The sequence below is a fragment of the Podarcis cretensis genome (assembly GCF_951804945.1).
Source record: "Podarcis cretensis genome assembly, chromosome: 2".
Taxonomy (NCBI): Eukaryota; Metazoa; Chordata; class Lepidosauria; order Squamata; family Lacertidae; genus Podarcis; species Podarcis cretensis.
Genome location: NC_137171.1, coordinates 41,694,286 through 41,711,680, shown reverse-complemented (window position 1 = coordinate 41,711,680; position 17,395 = coordinate 41,694,286). Strand labels below are relative to the sequence as shown.

The 17,395-nt window shown below is 46.5% G+C and overlaps 1 protein-coding gene and 1 long non-coding RNA gene across 5 annotated transcripts in view; both read left to right on the top strand.

Annotated features, from left to right (window-relative positions):
* Positions 1-17,395, top strand: part of LOC307210430 — a 344,426-nt gene that overhangs the window by 283,196 nt on the left and 43,835 nt on the right. The gene's annotated exons all lie outside the window — the stretch shown is intronic.
* NDEL1 (nudE neurodevelopment protein 1 like 1) overlaps positions 2,407-17,395 on the top strand; it is a 51,337-nt gene continuing 36,348 nt past the window's right edge. For 2 of the 4 annotated variants that reach the window (XR_013835945.1, XM_079966149.1), the window contains exon 1: positions 2,407-2,561. Coding sequence is in view for 3 of the 4 variants with exons in the window: in XM_079966149.1 (XP_079822275.1) it covers positions 2,448-2,561 (114 nt within the window). In the remaining variant the exon portion in view is untranslated. The remainder of the gene's footprint in view (positions 2,562-17,395) is intronic. The other 2 variants (XM_079966151.1, XM_079966150.1) reach the window with 2 other exon arrangements.

The following is a 17,395-nucleotide window of genomic DNA, read 5'->3' as shown; positions in this document are numbered from 1 at the left end:
GCCCCTCCCACTAGGCCAGGCAACCCGGCAGTGTGCAGGAGTCAGTTGAGCACAATAAAGGCATGCAAGTTCTATGCTGCTTTTTCTCTCTATGAGGCCAATGACTATAACGCTTCTTTCTTCTTAAATAAACATTTCTTTGTTTAAGTTTCAGCATGCATTGCCTTGGGGTTCAAGAGGCTCTGCTTATGCCTCTCTGTTTGAGACTCCCTCGCCAGATTATTCTCATGCCTTAAACAAGATTTATGCTTAGATTTATGCAACTGGGTGTGAAATAGGGCTCTGAGTTGGAAAGGACAATGTGTTGTTTCTAGTCTAACCAGTGCATATTCTCAGATTAGGGCAATGCAGAACATCCGAAGCCTTTGTGCTAGTTTAGGCTATTTGTGCAAATCCTAAAACTCGTTTTCATCAAATACTTTCTTCTGAATAGCAGGAAAGGGCAAGAAGAATAACCAGGGGCTGCAGTAACGCCGCCGCGAGGAACAGCGTTTACAGTGTTGGGGGCCTTTTTAGCAAGAGTGCGTGGTGGAGATTATAGAAGTAAAGAAAGATATGCATGTGTGTTGTGTGGAGAAACTGGATAGAGAGTTTTTCTTCCTCTCCGAGTCTGTGTGCACACCACACATAGAAAGCACAGTCAAACACACAACCCTTCAAAGAATCCTGGGAACTGTAGTTTTTTAAAGGGTGCTGAGAATTGTAGCTCTGCGGGGTGTGAACTACAGTTCCCAGTATTCTTTGAGGTGTGTGTGTTTAAATGTATGGTGTATACACAGCCTAGAATCACCCAGTGAAGCCAATCGGTAAGAGACTGGGAAATGACAAAGGGAAGTATTTCTTCACACAGTGCATAGCTAAACTATGGAATTTGCTGCCACAGCCCACCTTGAATGACACTGAAAGGGAGTTAGACCAATCCATGGAGGAGAAGGCTTATCAGTGGCTGCTATTCATAAGGGCTGTATACTACTTCAACATCAGATTCTAGCTGCTGGGTAATTTGCATGGGAATAGTGTTATTGCATTCATGTCTGCATATGGGCTTTTCAGAGGCATCTGGTTGGCCATGGTGGAAACAGGATGCTGGCCTGATGCCAGAAGGTTCTTCTTGCAGTCTTATGTTCTTACTGGAGGTTATTATAAAAGTTTGGGAAAGTAAGTCCAGAGCCATGAATCAAAAAGTTGTTCCAAGTGGTTTCATGCTGAGAGAGAGAGTAAAGGTAAAGGTAAAGGGACCCCTGACCATTAGGTCCAGTCGTGGCCGACTCTGGGGTTGCGGCGCTCATCTTGCTTTATTGGCCAGGGAGCCGGTGTACAGCTTCCAGGTCATGTGGCCAGCATGACTAAGCCGCTTCTGGCAAACCAGAGCAGCACATGGAAACGCCGTTTACCTTCCTGCCAGAGCGGTACCTATTTATCTACTTGCACTTTGACGTGCTTTCAAACTGCTAGGTTGGCAGGAGCAGGGACCGAGCAACAGGAGCTCACCCCGTCGCGGGGATTCGAACCACCAACCTTCTGATCGGCAAGTCCTAGGCTCTGTGGTTTAACCCACAGTGACACCCATGTCCCCTGAGAGAGAGAGAGGTGCTACTAAAAGACAGTCAGAATGGCATTTCTTTCTGAAGAAGCTGAGACCTCATAGATCATCCTAGAACTAAGCTGAACAAAGTTCTTGTCTCCTGAGAAGTGAAAAGTGGTGGCATCGGCTATGCAATGTTCTAAAATAGTTTAATGGGGTGGACAACAATTTCCAAAGTGAGTTGAAACCTGGCAGCATCTTGATGGGAACCAGCTTCAAGAATCATCTCTGCTGAACCTCCTTATATGTGAGGTGGGATGCCAAGACATCTTAAAACAAAAGGGACACATCAGCTGGGAACTATGGCCCTATCTCTCGAGGCATCTATTTTCTTCCGCCCACAAATCCCAGGTGATGCCAGCTAGCATTTGGCACTGGCAGGAAAAGGGAACCCCAGGCTCTTTCCATGCTGGAACAGGTCAGAAAAGCCAGGTGCTGCAGAGATCTGTTTCTGCAGGCATCAACAACCCTTGCCTGGTGTTCATCTCTTAGGACATTTATTCTTTGCTTAGGAAAAAAAACAACCAGCTGCAGGGCCAGGGGCATGCTAACACTTGGACTGCATCCTTGCAATGCCCAGTGCAACTATGGCATGGGCAAGTTCTTGAGAAGCTCATACATGCCACTCTTTGCAGGGCCCCTCACAGTGAGAACTTCAAAGGTGGAATTAATATCTTAAAGATGCCAGTAGCTCCAAGCTGTCCTCATTGTAAGCAGGCCAAGCCTGCAGTTAACAGCTCAACTATCTACTTCCCAAAGGCTTAGGACAACTGCATAATGAACCACGGGAGGAGATCTGGTGATGAGGGTGTGTTTCACAATCCTTTCAATTGCCTCAACCCTCCTCCTTCATTTTTGTAGGATGAGCACCTTTGTTTGCCTAAAGAAGATAACAGACAATTCACATGCCCCTGCGCCTCTTAGGAGAGAGTTCTTCTTTGCTTGCCACCAAAGGAAGGCTGAGATCCAGGAGGAGGTAAGAAGACACCCGCTGGTTTAAGAATGTGTGCAGGAGGTCTGCAGGATCAGGTGGAATGTGAAATTTCTGGTGCAGCTACCAACACTGATGTTCCAGGAAGAAAGATGGGCTCAAGGGGTGAGAGAACTCCAATGGGAGTTGAGAGAAAGGCTTTGCACTGTGCCTGTCTGTGTGTTGTCTGAAGGACAATTAGTGAAGGCTTGGCTTGGGGAAACGATTTCTGTATAAGCCCTTAGTCCAGATGTATTCCAGTGCTACTCTCTGTATGCTCAGAAAATGCGGCTATTTGACCAGTGAGCCTTTATTAAGTAATGTCAATTAGTGCACCTTGGAACTGTTAAAGGAGCAGGTGCTGTCTCCAGGCCAAGAGGGGCCCTACAGCCTATATCAGAGTGCAACAAAACAAGAAAGAATGTATTGTGGGATGGAATTCAAAGCAGATGCTCTGTCACTGAACTACGACCTTTCCCCTGTGAAGGAATTCTGGGAATGAGAGTTCTGTGAAGGGGGGGGGGACAAAAGATCTCAAACTGAGCGCTCTCAGAACAAGAAAACTGCAACCTCAGCTTTTAAGTGGATTTAGGTTTGTAATGTGGATGGATCCTGGATTCCAGGTGGCAGGAGAGGGCAGGAGTCAGTCAGGAGGAAAGCATGACAAATTTAGCCTTTTCTTTTTTCAACTGCTGTACTTTAACACTGGATTTGTACACTGTAGGGGGAAGGGGGGGGAATTGATTCTGTTTCATGCTCTGCTCCCAGTGTTACACAGCTTGTACAGTCCAGAAGAGAGGGCTTGACATAAAAGTCACAAACTGTCTGCTTTACTAGTCGGCCTCAGTAAACCTGCCACCAGCTGATGCTTTTTATCCTTCCCCGCCTGTCTGAGATCCGTAACAAGGAAGCACTAAGCTAGCGCCCGACTGACCTATCTTTGCTTAGACTGTCTGGATGGAAATCCAACTCCGGCCATCTGGTGGAGCTTGTGGGGATGGAGATGGTGGGGTACAGGTCAGGCTACCACTTTGGGATGAATACCAGACTCATTTTGAAAGGGCAGGGATGTTTCCACTTACACTGCCCCCTCTCATCCTCAAGAACTTCCCCCTAACCTAAGCAAAGGGGGTCTACAGATAAGTACTAAACTACACCCAGGTCAGCAGCACGAGATGATGAAAGTAAGGGCTACAGTACAGGTCAAGTTGGGGTCTCCGGAATGGTATAATTATATGGAGCATCCCAATAAAAAGGATGTAGCCATCTGTCTCGCTACTTGGAAGGTCTTTAAAAATCGCTGCAGTTCATTCTGACAACTTCCCTTTCCATCCTAATCAGCAGGCAGTGGCGATTTTTCCAGTTGCTGTAAATTAAAATATTTGGCTCTTCAGGGTGTCAGGAGAAACTGAATGCTCTCTATACTCCAAAGGAGCTTGCAGATCGTTGAGGGAGAATGGGTGGCTGCACACTGTGTGTGTGTGTGTGTGTGTGTGTGTGTGAGAGAGAGAGAGAGAGAGAGAGAGAGAGAGAGAGAGAGAGAGAGAGTGCATCTTTTCTGTGGCCAACATTGTGGCAGCTAAGGAATATGGTTAAGAATGGGAGGTCAAGAATGTGATCTAGCAGATTCCTTTAACCTGGCTCAATGCGTATGTATTGTATGCATTGCATAACATTTTTAAAAAACCACACCATGAAAGGGACTGCTGACGCCACACTGTCTCTGAAGGAAGACAATAGGGAAAAGTCGTAAGTCAGCCCAAACGAAACGAAATCAATCAACCTTTGGTGTCCCAGAAGGAAGACTAGCTGCCCTCCTCCAGAACCTGACTTCATTCATGCTTTCGGTATCTGACTGGTACTGCATCTTAGCTGAAGGAAGCCATCAGTATGCAGCTCAACATGAATATTTTGGAGCTGGGAAAGGGGCAGAAAGGGGCAGGCAAAATGATGAAGGGGACTGGAGCAACAGTGGCACTGTTTGGGACTTGTTAGATTAGGAAAAAAGAGGCCAGTAGATGGGGGGAGGGGAAACATGACAGAAGTGTGGAGAAAGTGAAGAAAGAGAAGCCCCGTCCCCCAATAATACTAGAATTCAGGATCATCCAATTAAGATGAATAGTAGAAGATCCAAGACAGGCAGGAGGACATATGTCTTCACAGTGTACAGTGTAAACTATGGAATTTGCTACCACTAGATACGACGACCAGCCCAGACACCTGTAAGACAAAGTTAAATTCATGAAGGTTATGCAGCTATCAGTGGTTACTGGTCATGATGACTTATATGTTTCCTTCCAGATCAGAGATAGCACGCCTCTGAATACTAGTTGCTGGGGGAGCAACAGGAAGAGGGCCCCCCCCCCCCACCACAGGTCTTCCCTGTGAGCTTCTCATTAGGGCATCTAACTGGCCACTGTGAGATGCTGAACTACATCTTATTTTGGCCTCCTCCAGCAGCACTGGTAGTTCTTGAGGGTTTTATTTTCCCTAGGTGGGGATATTGTAAAGGAGGAAGAGTTGCTGGAGGTATATGGTGGAAAAGTAAGGCAGGCAATGCATAAAATGTAGATGCAAATCAAATATTGCACACACACACACACACACATTTCCCTTGTGATAGTTACAGGTAGGTAGCCGTGTTGGTCAGCCACAGTCGAAACAAAGTAATAATAATAAAATTCCTTCCAGTAGCACCTTAGAGACCAACTAAGTTTGTTATTGGTATGATATGGTATGGTATGATACTGGTATCATACTAGTAACAAACTTAGTTGGTCTCTAAGGTGCTATTGGAAGGAATTATTATTATTATTATTATTATTATTATTATTATTATTATTATTATTTTATTTCCCTTGTGAGTACTTTTTATAAGGGCCTATGACAAAGGGATAGGGACGCGGGTGGTGCTGTGGGTTAAACCACAGAGCCTAGGACCTGCCGATCGAAAGGTCGGCGGTTCGAATCCCCGCGGCGGGGTGAGCTCCCGTCGTTCGGTCCCAGCTCCTGCCTACCTAGCAGTTCGAAAGCACCCCTAAGTGCAAGTAGATAAATAGGGAGCGCTTTCTAGCGGGAAGGTAAACGGCGTTTCCGTGTGCTGCGCTGGTGCTGGCTCGCCAGATGCAGCTTAGTCACGCTGGCCACGTGACCCGGAAGTGTCTTCGGACAGTGCTGGCTCCTGGCCTCTTGAGCGAGATGAGCGCGCAACCCTAGAGTTGGTCATGACTGGCCCTGATGGGCAGGGGTACCTTTACCTTACCTTATGACAAAGGGACACGGGTGGCACTGTGGGTTAAACCACAAAGCCTAGGACTTGCTGATCAGTAGGTCGGCGGTTCGAATCCCCGTGACGGGGTGAGCTCCCGTTGCTCGGTCCCTGCTCCTGCCAACCTAGCAGTTCAAAAGCACGTCAAAGTGCAAGTAGATAAATAGGTACCACTCCGGCGGGAAGGTAAACGGCGTTTCCGTGCGCTGCTCTGGTTCGCCAGAAGCGGCTTAGTCATGCTGGCCACATGACCTGGAAGCTGTACGCCGGCTCCCTCGGCCAGTAAAGCGAGATGAGCGCCGCAACCCCAGAGTCAGCCACGGATGGACCTAATGGTCTGGTCAGGGGTCCCTTTATCTTTATGACAAAGGAACAATTTTGGGGGGGCATCTGGGGTGGGGGAGCCCTTGAGGCCTGACAGCCTACACTGGGTCAGCCTGTATGATCTCAGTGGCATCTTCTTACTTAGGCAAGGGAAGTGACAGTGGAGGAGAGGGAAGCTATTTTCTGCATTGTGAGGTAATGGGAGATGAGCAGGAAGGGACTATAACCCAGCATTCGCACTGTTCCTTGGGCTTCTCATTCAATTTTTTCCCTTTCCTGTCATTAAAAGGGGGAATAAGGCACCAACTTCCTCCTCCTCTCTCTAATTTACAAAACAACAGGACAGTCACCAGAGCCTTGTGTTCTCTCCCCAGGATGCAGTTTCCACCAACAAGCAAATTTCTCTCCCCAGGATGCAGTTTCCACCAACAAGCAAAGGAGGTTAGGGGTTAATTTACTTTCATAATCTAGAGTGTCAGCTCAGCAGAACCTCGGCAAAGATGCTGATGGTGTTAATAAGGAGACAGGAAGAACTGGCAATTGGGATTAAGTATTATCCATCCTTCCCCTCCTCCTTTCTGTCCCCCACCCCCAAACTCCCTGTCTCTCTGTGCCTTTCTGCATCTGTGCCTACAATGTAATTTTCTCCAGTATCTCCAATAAACCTAATTTCTTCCCTCAAGATTTAGATGGTTTTATCCCTGATTATATACCCAGGAGAGGTAATTCCTGCTTAACTCGGTATCCAATTGAACCCTGATGGGAACTCTCCAAGCAGCTCCAGCTCTTTAAGGCGCAGGAGCAAATCGGATTATTATTCTTGCTGGCCGTGGAGGAGTTTGTCTGAGCAAGAGGCGCTCCTTGGAGGCCCTGCCTGCCTTCTCTTGGGTCCTTTTAAATCCAGCAACCGTGCACTGAATGGTTTCCTCACCTTCTTTCTGCCATGTTAAATAGCAGGGTAGGGGTTGCTGCTGTTTCCTAGCAGCTTCTAGGGGAAGCTAGGGTGAGCTTCTAAGGTGAGCGTCCGTTGCTCTGTCTCTGCTCCTGCCAACCTAGCAGTTCAAAAGCACACCAGTGCAAGTAGATAAATAGGTACCGCTGTGGCGGGGAGGTAAACTGTGTTTCTGTGCGCTCTGGCTTCCATAACAGTGCTCCATCGAGCCAGAAGCGGTTTAGTCATGCTGGCCACATGACCCGGAAAAGCTGTCTGTGGACAAATGCTGGCTCCCTCGGCCTGAAAAGTGAGGTGAGTGCCACAACACCAGAGTCACCTTTGACTGGACTTAACCGTCCAGGGGTCCTTTACCTATAGCAGCTTCTCAGGTCAGCTTCTGTCTTTCTTTCTTTCTTCTTAGCAAATAAGGGTGCTTCCAGATTGCCTGTTCGTTGATTTGTTTGTGGGGAGGAGAGATGACCTTGTGTCAAAGCAGGAGCTATCTCACACTAGCCAGCACATCTCCCCATCACTTTCCTTATCACAAAAGTCTGATATTTTGGGAAAGCAAGGGTCTTGTGTAAGACTTCCCAGTCTGCTATAATTGCAAGGCCTGAATTTGCTGGTATGTGATTGAGTCTCACCCAAAAGTAGTGACCGTCAAAAAGTGTCTTTTATGTCTGGAGCCTTTCACAGAGCTTGGAAAGTTCATTTTAAAAAGGAACTAGCTCAAGAAAAAAGGCATTCCTTAGGGCATTCCTAGAAAGCCCTGCTGAGGACAACATAAACTTTTCAGGAAAGGGAAGCTGCAAAGTGCAGACCACCAGAGATATTATTTGTAGAATGAAAGAAGGTACGCTTACAAACAACCCTTGACCACCTTGAAAGAAAGGTAAGGGGAGACCCCATCTGTGATCCCCCCCCCCATCATGTTTTCTCTCAGGCTCAGGTTCTGACATTTCCAGAATAGGGCTGGGGGAAACTCATGCCTGAAAGCCAAGATGGATCAGTGGTCTGATCCGACTACCTTTGCACAATCGAAGCAATGCCCATTGTTTTACTACCTCCAGCTGCTGCAGGCAGTTCTTGTCATTGTGGATTGCCTGCCGGATCCACAGTGATGGATCCTGTACTGCAGGGGTGGCTTGGGCTCGATTACTAACCCCCAGCGCTGCAAAGGGCAATTGCTCTCTTCTGTTGAAAAAATTGTTACCCAGCAACAGGGAGGCTCATCTCCCTGGCAAAATCCCACGATCATTCCTGTGGGGCGATTTGCATTTGAAAAGCGAGTTTCCTTCCATTGCTGGAATATCAATGGCTTTGAATCCATTACATGGGCCTTTATGGGGAAGGGGGCGGGGAGATAGCAGTGCCTGGGAACTGATGCACTGTGGATCTGAGTTGGCCTATTCTCATTGGTCTTTATAGCCAGCAGCAGTCCTGCCATATTGTGGCACAGGAACCATAACAGAGAGGGCATTCCATGGGCACTTATTTTATGGCAAGGCTTTAGAGAGGTGTGCAGTAGCTTCCTTCCTCATAGACACCATATATCCAGCGGGCATTAAGCCAGAGGCATTGAGAAGGCTGCTGCAGCTGTCCTCATCTTCATTAGAAACCACAGGCCAGAAGCACAGCGATACAAATTGCTATGGCAGAAGCAGAGCACTGCCTGTGAAACTGGGCACTTTCCTTAATTAAGTGTGTGTCCAATGGCTGCTTCTCATTATTAGATATGTTGCACTCTGGTACAAGATTGAGGACACAAGGAGAAGGGGATGATGGAGGACAAGATGGTTGGACAGTGTTCTTGAAGCTACTAACATGAGTTTGACCAAACTGTGGGAGGCAGTGGAAGACAGGAGTGTCTGGCGTGCTCTGGTCCATGGGGTCACGAGGAGTCGGACATGACTAAACAACTAAACAACAACAAAGCACTCTGGTACAGACACCCCAGTACAAAACACACATGTATGTCAACATCCTACCAGTGTGGCAGAATAATAGAATTATAGAATCATAGGATTGTAAGGAGGAAAGGGCCACAAGGGTCACCAACCCCTTGCAATGCAGGAATCTTTCACCCAAAATTTAGCTCGAATCCATGACCCTGGACTTAAGAGTCTCATGTTCTACCGAATGAGCCAGGGGATCTGGGTGCAGTGCTTAACAGTGTTGGACTAGGATTCAAACCCCTACTCTGCCATGCAATTCTCTGGGTGACCTTGGGCCTGTCAGTGTCTCCCTCACAGGGTTGTTGTGAGGATAAAATGGGAAAATGTATGCTACCTTAAGCTACACTGGAGAAAAGGTGGGATATAAATGTAGTAATAAATAAATACATACATAGGTAAATAATAAACTGGTTAATGTGCAAAGATCACCACTTTTCGCTTCAAAATACACACAAGTTGTTAAGTGGGAAAAGATCAGATTCCTGCTTACGTGTACAGTAGTTTAAAGGGAAAGCTACCTGAAAGGCAAACTTTTTATTTTAATACTGCTCTTTTGTGCAGACACAGGCCTGGCCAGGACGGCTTTCCTGGTATAGCCTCTGGGGTTGATGAGGCATGGGAGCCTCACCTGTCCTGAGCTACCCCAGCTCCACCAGAATCACACACCTCCACCCTAAGCTAGCTAGCCCCATCTGGGCTGTTGGTCCTTGCCTGCCTTCCCTCCAAACTGACAGCTGTTAGTTCTAAAATCCTGAGGTCAGGGGTGGTATGTCCCATTTTGCCATTAGAGGCAAAACAGGGATTGCCGCCCTGCTCTGCAGCACCACCACCACCAGTGAGATACTCACTACAACTTAGCTGCCTGCCTATTTAGAGGGTATTTTTACCCGTGGTTTCCTTTTTAAAAAAAGCTTAACAACTTTGGCTGCCTCCCCTCCCCCTGCCCCAACAAAAATCCTGGCTACGCCCATTAGTTCATACATGTTAGACATTTCATTATTTTCATAATTTTTTACTAATGCCTTGAAATAAATTATCACCTTAATTAAAAAAATAAATACCAGAGCTAGAACAAATGTGAGAAAATGCATTTGAATTCAAAAAAAGTTTGGCAGCTGCAAAGAGAGCTTTCGAAGAAGCTGGTTAAAGCAGATCTCAAAGTCTTGGCATCCAAATTCTGTAATCTGAATGATGGCACCTGAGTTTTGCTTTGGTTACAGTCTGAAATTTTGTAAATGAAACGAAACAGCCAGAAATGGGGAAACGAGTGTCACCTTCTTTCAAACCATCCATTTGTATTCCCTGCTTCTGAACTGACTGCCTGGGGACTTTCATCCAAGTATGCACTTTGTTTTGGCTTTGAAGGTTTTTACATAAAAAATTGACCTGATTTGCGATTTTGCAAATTAATACCAAACTATGATTTGTTACAAACTAGAAATGGAAACTTGTAAATCCCTTTTCCTTGTGCACAGCAGAAGTGGCAGAGGATGCACAGGAGCCCAAGCCTCACTATTGTTCATTTCTGATTCTGGTGTGTGTGTGAGAGAAAGTGTCACTGTCTCCATGTGTTCCTTGCACAGACAGCGCATATTCTTGCAATATCAGCATTCTCACAACCACAATCAAATATCTACGTGTGACCCTACTACTCACTTCATGCTGCTGTGCAACTCTGAAATGAGTATGTACAGTCACCAAATTAAGGTGCACAGCAATGGTTCTATACACTCTTATGTTGAACAGATGTAAACATTCTGGAATATTTCCATTTCCTGACTCCTGATCAATGGAGCACAGAAGAGATTTCTTTGGAAGGACGTTACAGATTAAGCTTCAATAAGTGTATGTTAAACTCCAAAATTTGAGATATTAAATATTGGAAAATTATATTATATGAACTAAATCAAGTTAATAATTTGCTGGTAAAATTTATGTTTAGAAAGCAGGAACAAGAGATGTGAGGAAGTCCAAAGTTGAGAATGAAATGTGGATAATGGAAAATATTATGTTATTATGTATGTTTTTTATTGGTTATACAAAATTTAATAAATATTATTATAAAAAAAAAAGGAAGGACGTTACAGAAGCACTAGCAATCACCATATTGTCAGATGTGGCTCTGCTATCAAGACAGACAAGCATATGTCTTCATAAACATGTAGGTGCCTTCCTGAGCGACTGGAAGTACACAAAGGAGAAATGGGGGGGGGATGTTTTGAATAAGGTGTATCTTTCCTCACAATTCCTCCCACGTGCTATTTATGATTACATGACTTGGAAACTATACAAGAGAACATCTGAACCTGGTAGGGGTATTTGTGTGGGGAGGGGAAACAGTGCAGACAAGCAAGCCCACAGATTCTACCCTTAATAGCTATTTTCATAGATATGTTGCCTATTGCTAGCAAGCCCTACCATGCAAACACATGAAGAATTATGAGAATCAGGGCCATCTTTACCCGGAGGTGCAAGGGTGTGGGGCACCCAGGTGCCGAATTCTGGGGGGTGCCAGGCACCCACCGTTGAAGCCACCTAAGCTCTTACCTATCTACCTGTTAGGAAATAATAAATAATTTTGATCAAGATAGAAAAACAAAATACATATATGCCTAGGAATAATAATAATAATAATAATAATAATAATAATAATAATAATAATAATAATTTATTATTTGTACCCCACCCATCTGGCTGGGTCTCCCCAGCCACTCTGGGCAGCTTCCAACAAAGATTAAAATGTCACACATTAAAAACTTCCCTAAACAGGGCTGCCTTCAGGTGTCTTCTAAATGTCAGGTAGTTGTTTATCTCTTTGACATCTGATGGGAGGGCATTCCACAGGGTGGGTACCACTATCGAGAAGGCCCTCTGCCTGGTTCCCTGTAGCTTTGCTTCTCGCAGTGAGGGAACCTCCAGAAGGCCTTTGGTGCTGGACCTCAGTGTCCAGGCAGAACGATGGAGGTGGAGACGCTCCTTCAGGTGTACTGGCCCAAGGCTGTTTAGGGCTTTAAAGGTCTGCACCAACACTTTGAATTGTGCTTGGAAACGTACTGGGAGCCAATGTAGGTCTTTCAGGACCGGTGTTATATTGTCTTGGCAGCCGCTCCCAGTCACCAGTCTAGCTGCCGCATTCTGGATTAGTTGTAGTTTCCAGGTCACCTTCAAAGGTAGCCCCATGTAGAGTGCATTGCAGTAGTCCAAGCATGCACCACTCTGGCAAGACAGTCCACAGGCAGGTAGGGTCTCAGCCTCCATACCAGATGGAGCTGGCCCTGGATACAGAATTGACCTGCATCTCCATGGACATCTGTGAGTCCAAAATTACTCCCAGGCTGTGCACCTGCTCCTTCAGGGGCACAGTTACCCCATTCAGGACCAGGGAGTCCTCCACACCAGTCCGCCCCCTGCCCTCCAAAAACAGTACTTCTGTCTTGTCAGGATTCAACCTCAATCCATTAGCCACCCTCCATCCTCCAACTGCCTCCAGGCACTCACACAGGACCTTCACTGCTTTCACTGGTTCCAATTTAAAAGAGAGGTAGAGCTGGGTATCATCAGCATATTGATGGATACCCAGCCCTGATGATCTCTCCCAGCAGCTTCATGTAGATGTTAAAAAGCATGGGGGAGAGGACGGAACCCTGAGGCACCCGAAATGTATACCTACTGTTTCACTAAAGGACTTTTGACTTTGTGCGCTCATTTACCAAAGATGCACCGTGCCAGCAGTGGCGCTTGTCATTCACAATGACGGCGCTTGTCATTCACAACAGCAGCGCTTATCATTCTCAATGGTGCCCTGCACACAAAATTAACTAAATTTGGGAGCGCTAGGCAGATCTTTGCACCCTGGTGGCGCATATGCTAAGGGCTAAACTAAATTTGGCGGTGCTGGGTGGATCTTTGCACCCTGGCGGTGCATATGCTAAAGACGAACCTGATGAGAATGAACAAGAAAATAAATTCAGGGGGGAGGAGGTTTCTGTGATGGTGAGAAGGGCAAGTAGGTACAAATTGCTTGCATGAGTTCTCCAGGCTTGCCCAACCTTCTTCTTCTTCTTCTTTTTACATTATCATCTAAACAATGACTGCTCAAAAATAGGCGCAGGGTTTAATGCCAAAGACAGTCCCCAAATGCCAACAATTTCAGTCCATCGTAGCGAAGCTGCAAGATCCTGTAGCTGCAGATAAAACTGATATACATGTGGAGTTGGGGCAATGAATGTAAAACAGGTACTGTACCACACCTGGGCAGGTATAGTTCGATAGACTGTGCTCACTGAAGCATTCCCAGGCTCTGAAAGACATCTGTCTCTGCATTCCCATACTCAATCTATAACGCCCACCCTGTGTGTACTCCTATAAGAGAGAGAGAGAGAAAGAGCGAGCATGCCTTGTCAAGAGTCCTGACCCCAGATTTCATGAGACACTCCTTAGTCTCTGCTCTCAGGCCCCTCTGTGCTCTCATCACCCCACCCCATGAGACGGAGCCCACTTCAATAGAATCCATTATGTCTCTTTTCTTTGGTCTGCTTTTCAATAGATGACTTGGTTCTGCCTGGGAAGCACAGCCCCACCACGGCTAAAGAGGAGCAGTGGCTGTTCCGAGTAGGAGAGAATTAATGCTAAGTGACTGTGCCTTTGTGAGCCTCGGGACTCGGAGCCCGTGGAGAATGCATGGGAACAACTGCAGATTACAACAGGGTGCAAGCAAAAGAAGTTAAAAAAAAAACCCCACACACACCCTGAAAACAAACATCGACTTTAAATCAGTGTTAACCAGACAGGCAGCCCCCTCTAAATGCAAGTTTGGAAACAGGGCCCCAACACTGTCTCTTTGTTAATTCTATGAAAGCCCCGTCAGTATCGGACAAAGGCAAATGTGCCAGGGATGTTGCCATGTGTCAGGTGCAGCAACTAAGGAGGAGAAAGCAGGGGAAGTGAAGAGAACAGAGTCTCAGAGGAGAGGCCCATTGCACCTCTCCATCCTTCAGAGATAGTTCCATCTGCAGCCACACTCTCCCGGTGTGAGATGGCATTCAGACTATCTCAGCTCTGGCGGGGAGGCAGTTAAGGGCAGAAATGTTGTAAGCAGAATGCAGGGATGTCGCTACAGCCATCACAAACATCTCCCTGGGCTTTTGACAGCAGCATTTTCAGATCATTGAGCTTCAAGAATCCAGATGGCTTGTTATGGAATACTGGCCCAAGACATTTTGATGCCTGAGGCCAATGGTAGAGATCAGGGGCGCCATCTCCTACAGGCCGAACCCTTCCCCCACTTATTTTTGGGAAGGGGGATGGCCCCCCAATGTTCAAAGGGAGAGGAGGAGGCCAAGGATGGAGCCTAGTGCAGTGTGTCTTCAGTGGCCATCTTCTTCTCCTCCTCCTCCTTCCCCCAAATGGAGGGGAAGGAAGAGGGAAGCAGCCCCTGGCCAGTGGTGGTGACAGGAAGAGGAGAATCCACCAGCCATTGAAGCCACATTGCCACTGCATTCAGCTCCGCCCCTGGCTCCTCCCAGTGTTCTGATGTCACATGTGAAATCACACACATGACATCGGGGCCCTCATTCTCTCTCGAAGTTGGCGCCTCTGATAGAGATACACTGCTCCCTCCTTTCCATATGCAGAAGTTGACTGGACTGGTAGTTGAATCTTACTTCAGTATCAGGAACAAGAGATCATCCTGCAACTGAGGGTAGCCAGAAGGCTAGTTAGGGGGTGTGTAGGGCAGGCCACATAGAATACACAGCTCTGCCTTCCAACTGAAGGGTGCAGCCAGAGGTTCAGGAGAAACAGCCATGGGCCACCTGCCGCTGAGCATCTGCTTGAGGTGACTGTCTCACTTGGCCTAATGGTAGGGCCAGCAGAGATAATAATAATAATAATAATAATAATAATAATAATAATAATAATAATTTATTTATACCCCACCCATCTGGCTGAGTTTCCCCAGCCACTCTGGGCGGCTCCCAATCAAGTGTTGAAAACAGTACAGCATTAAATATTAAAAACTTCCCTAAACAGGGCTGTCTTCAGATGTCTTTTAAAGATAGGATAGCTGCTTATTTCCTTCACATCTGAAGGGTATTACACAGGGTGGGCGCCACTACCGAGAAGGTCCTCTGTCTGGTTCCCTGTAACCTTACTTCTCACAATGAGGGAACCGCCAGGAGGCCCTCGGCGCTGGATCTCAGTGTCTGGGCTTAACGATGGGGATGGAGACACTGCTTCAGATGGTTTTATGGTGGTGAGACAGGTGTGGTTGCACTGGGCCCTGGGCTGCAGGGGGTGCCACAACAATGCTGTGCTGTGAGTGGTGGCAAATATCAGCATCACACAGTGCCCTGCTGAAATTTGAGAGCCCAGAGTCCTCCACTGAGACCAACCTTGGACAACATACAGTAGTACCTCGGGTTACAGATGCTTCAGGTTACAACGCTTCAGGTTACAGACTCCACTAACCCAGAAATAGTATCTCTGGTTAAGAACTTTGCTTCAGGATGAGAACAGAAATTGCGCGGTGGCGGCGGCAGCGGGAGGCCACATTGGCTAAAGTGGTACCTCAGGTTAAGAACAGTTTCAGGTTAAGAATGGACCTCCAGAACGAATTAAGATCTTAACCCGAGGTACCACTGTATACGAAGTCCATAGCAAGCAAGGAAACCATCCAAGTCACTTCCAGTACCACATAAGGGGAAGCAGCTATTAGGGATAGTTTTTACATGAAAGCAAGGCACCTGTAGTTCCTACTTCATTCTTCTCAGTCTTGCAGGAAAGGCTCTGGTTCGTCCCTTTAGGGGGACTGCAGTCTAAATAGCAGGTGCTCCAGTTACTTTCATTTATTCAGTCTGAACCAGACACTATACTTTGGTCTTGGTCTTATCAGTAATAGTGGCCATCATAGGACAGGAGTTAATGGATTGGGAAGCAGTAAGTGGTCTTCTTTAAAGGCCTGTCCTGAGTCCAGTGCTGTTAAGTACTAGGCACAATGCAGCCACAGTTAAGCAGTTATATAGTTCTGCCTCCTAGAATATCTTCAAAAAGGATATCGCAGAGCGGGAAAGATTTCAAAGAAGACCAACCAAAATGATCAAGAAGCTGAAGCAGCTCAGAGACGAAGGAAAAGTTACCACATATTAGGCTTTTTAGTTTAGAAAAATGGGAAGTGGGGATATGATATACATATTACACACACCACACACACGCACCACACCACACCCTCTCTCCACCACAAAGTTTCCGAGCACAATTCAAAGTGTTGGTGCTGACCTTTAAAGCCCTAAACGGTCTCGGTCCTTATACTTGAAGGAGCGTCTCCACCCCCCATCATTCAGCTCGGACACTGAGATCCAGTGCCGAGGGCCTTTTGGCGGTTCCCTCATTGAGAGAAGTGAGGTTACAGGGAACCAGACAGAGGGCCTTCTTGGTAGTGGCGCCCACCCTGTGGAACGCCCTCCCTTCAGATGTGAAGGAAATAAGCAGCTATCATATCTTTAAAAGACATCTGAAGGCAGCCCTGTTTAGGGAAGTTTTTAATATGTAATGCTGTATTGTTTTTAACACTTGATTGGAAGCCGCCCAGAGTGGCTGGGGAAACTCAGCCAGATGGGCAGGGTACAAATAAAAAATTATTATTATTATTATTAAATGGGAATTAGATAAATTAATGGGAGGACAATGCTATCAACAGCTACTAGTGATGACGGCTACATACCACCTCCAGCACTAAAGGCAGCATTCCTTTGAATACCAGTTGCTTGGTATGAGAGGGCGAGTGCTGTTGCACTCTGGGTCTGTGTACAGGCTTCCAAAAGGCACTTTGTTGGCCACTGTGAGAATAGATTTCTGGACTAGATGGGTCCTTGATCAGATCCAGAAGGGCTCTTCTTCTGTTCCTTCCATCATATAATGCTACTTCAAATCATCAGAAATTAACAGGCACTAAAGCAGCATTTGCCTGTCTGGTGTTTTAGACATATTGGTGCACTGGGAGTGGCTTAAGTAAGGATGACTGCTGAATGCATTACCTAAGAACAATGGAGAGCCTTAGTGGCAGAGTTTTGAGCAGGGGTGTTATGTACTGAGTTGAATAGGATCCAAACTGCAGCAGTCTGATTGGTCCTAGAACAATAGGATTCAGAATGCAGCAGTCTGATTGGTCCTAGAACAATGCAGCAGTATGATTGATTGGCAGGAACCACCCAATCATGCTCCAGATATAAGTGAATCCACAACCTGATTGGCTTACAGTAGAATTCCAGAATTAGCCAATCATGTGCAGCCCATTGTGTAAATAATGTATATAAAGCAGATACCTTGAGGGGACTTTCATTCATTCCTCCTCACCACTATG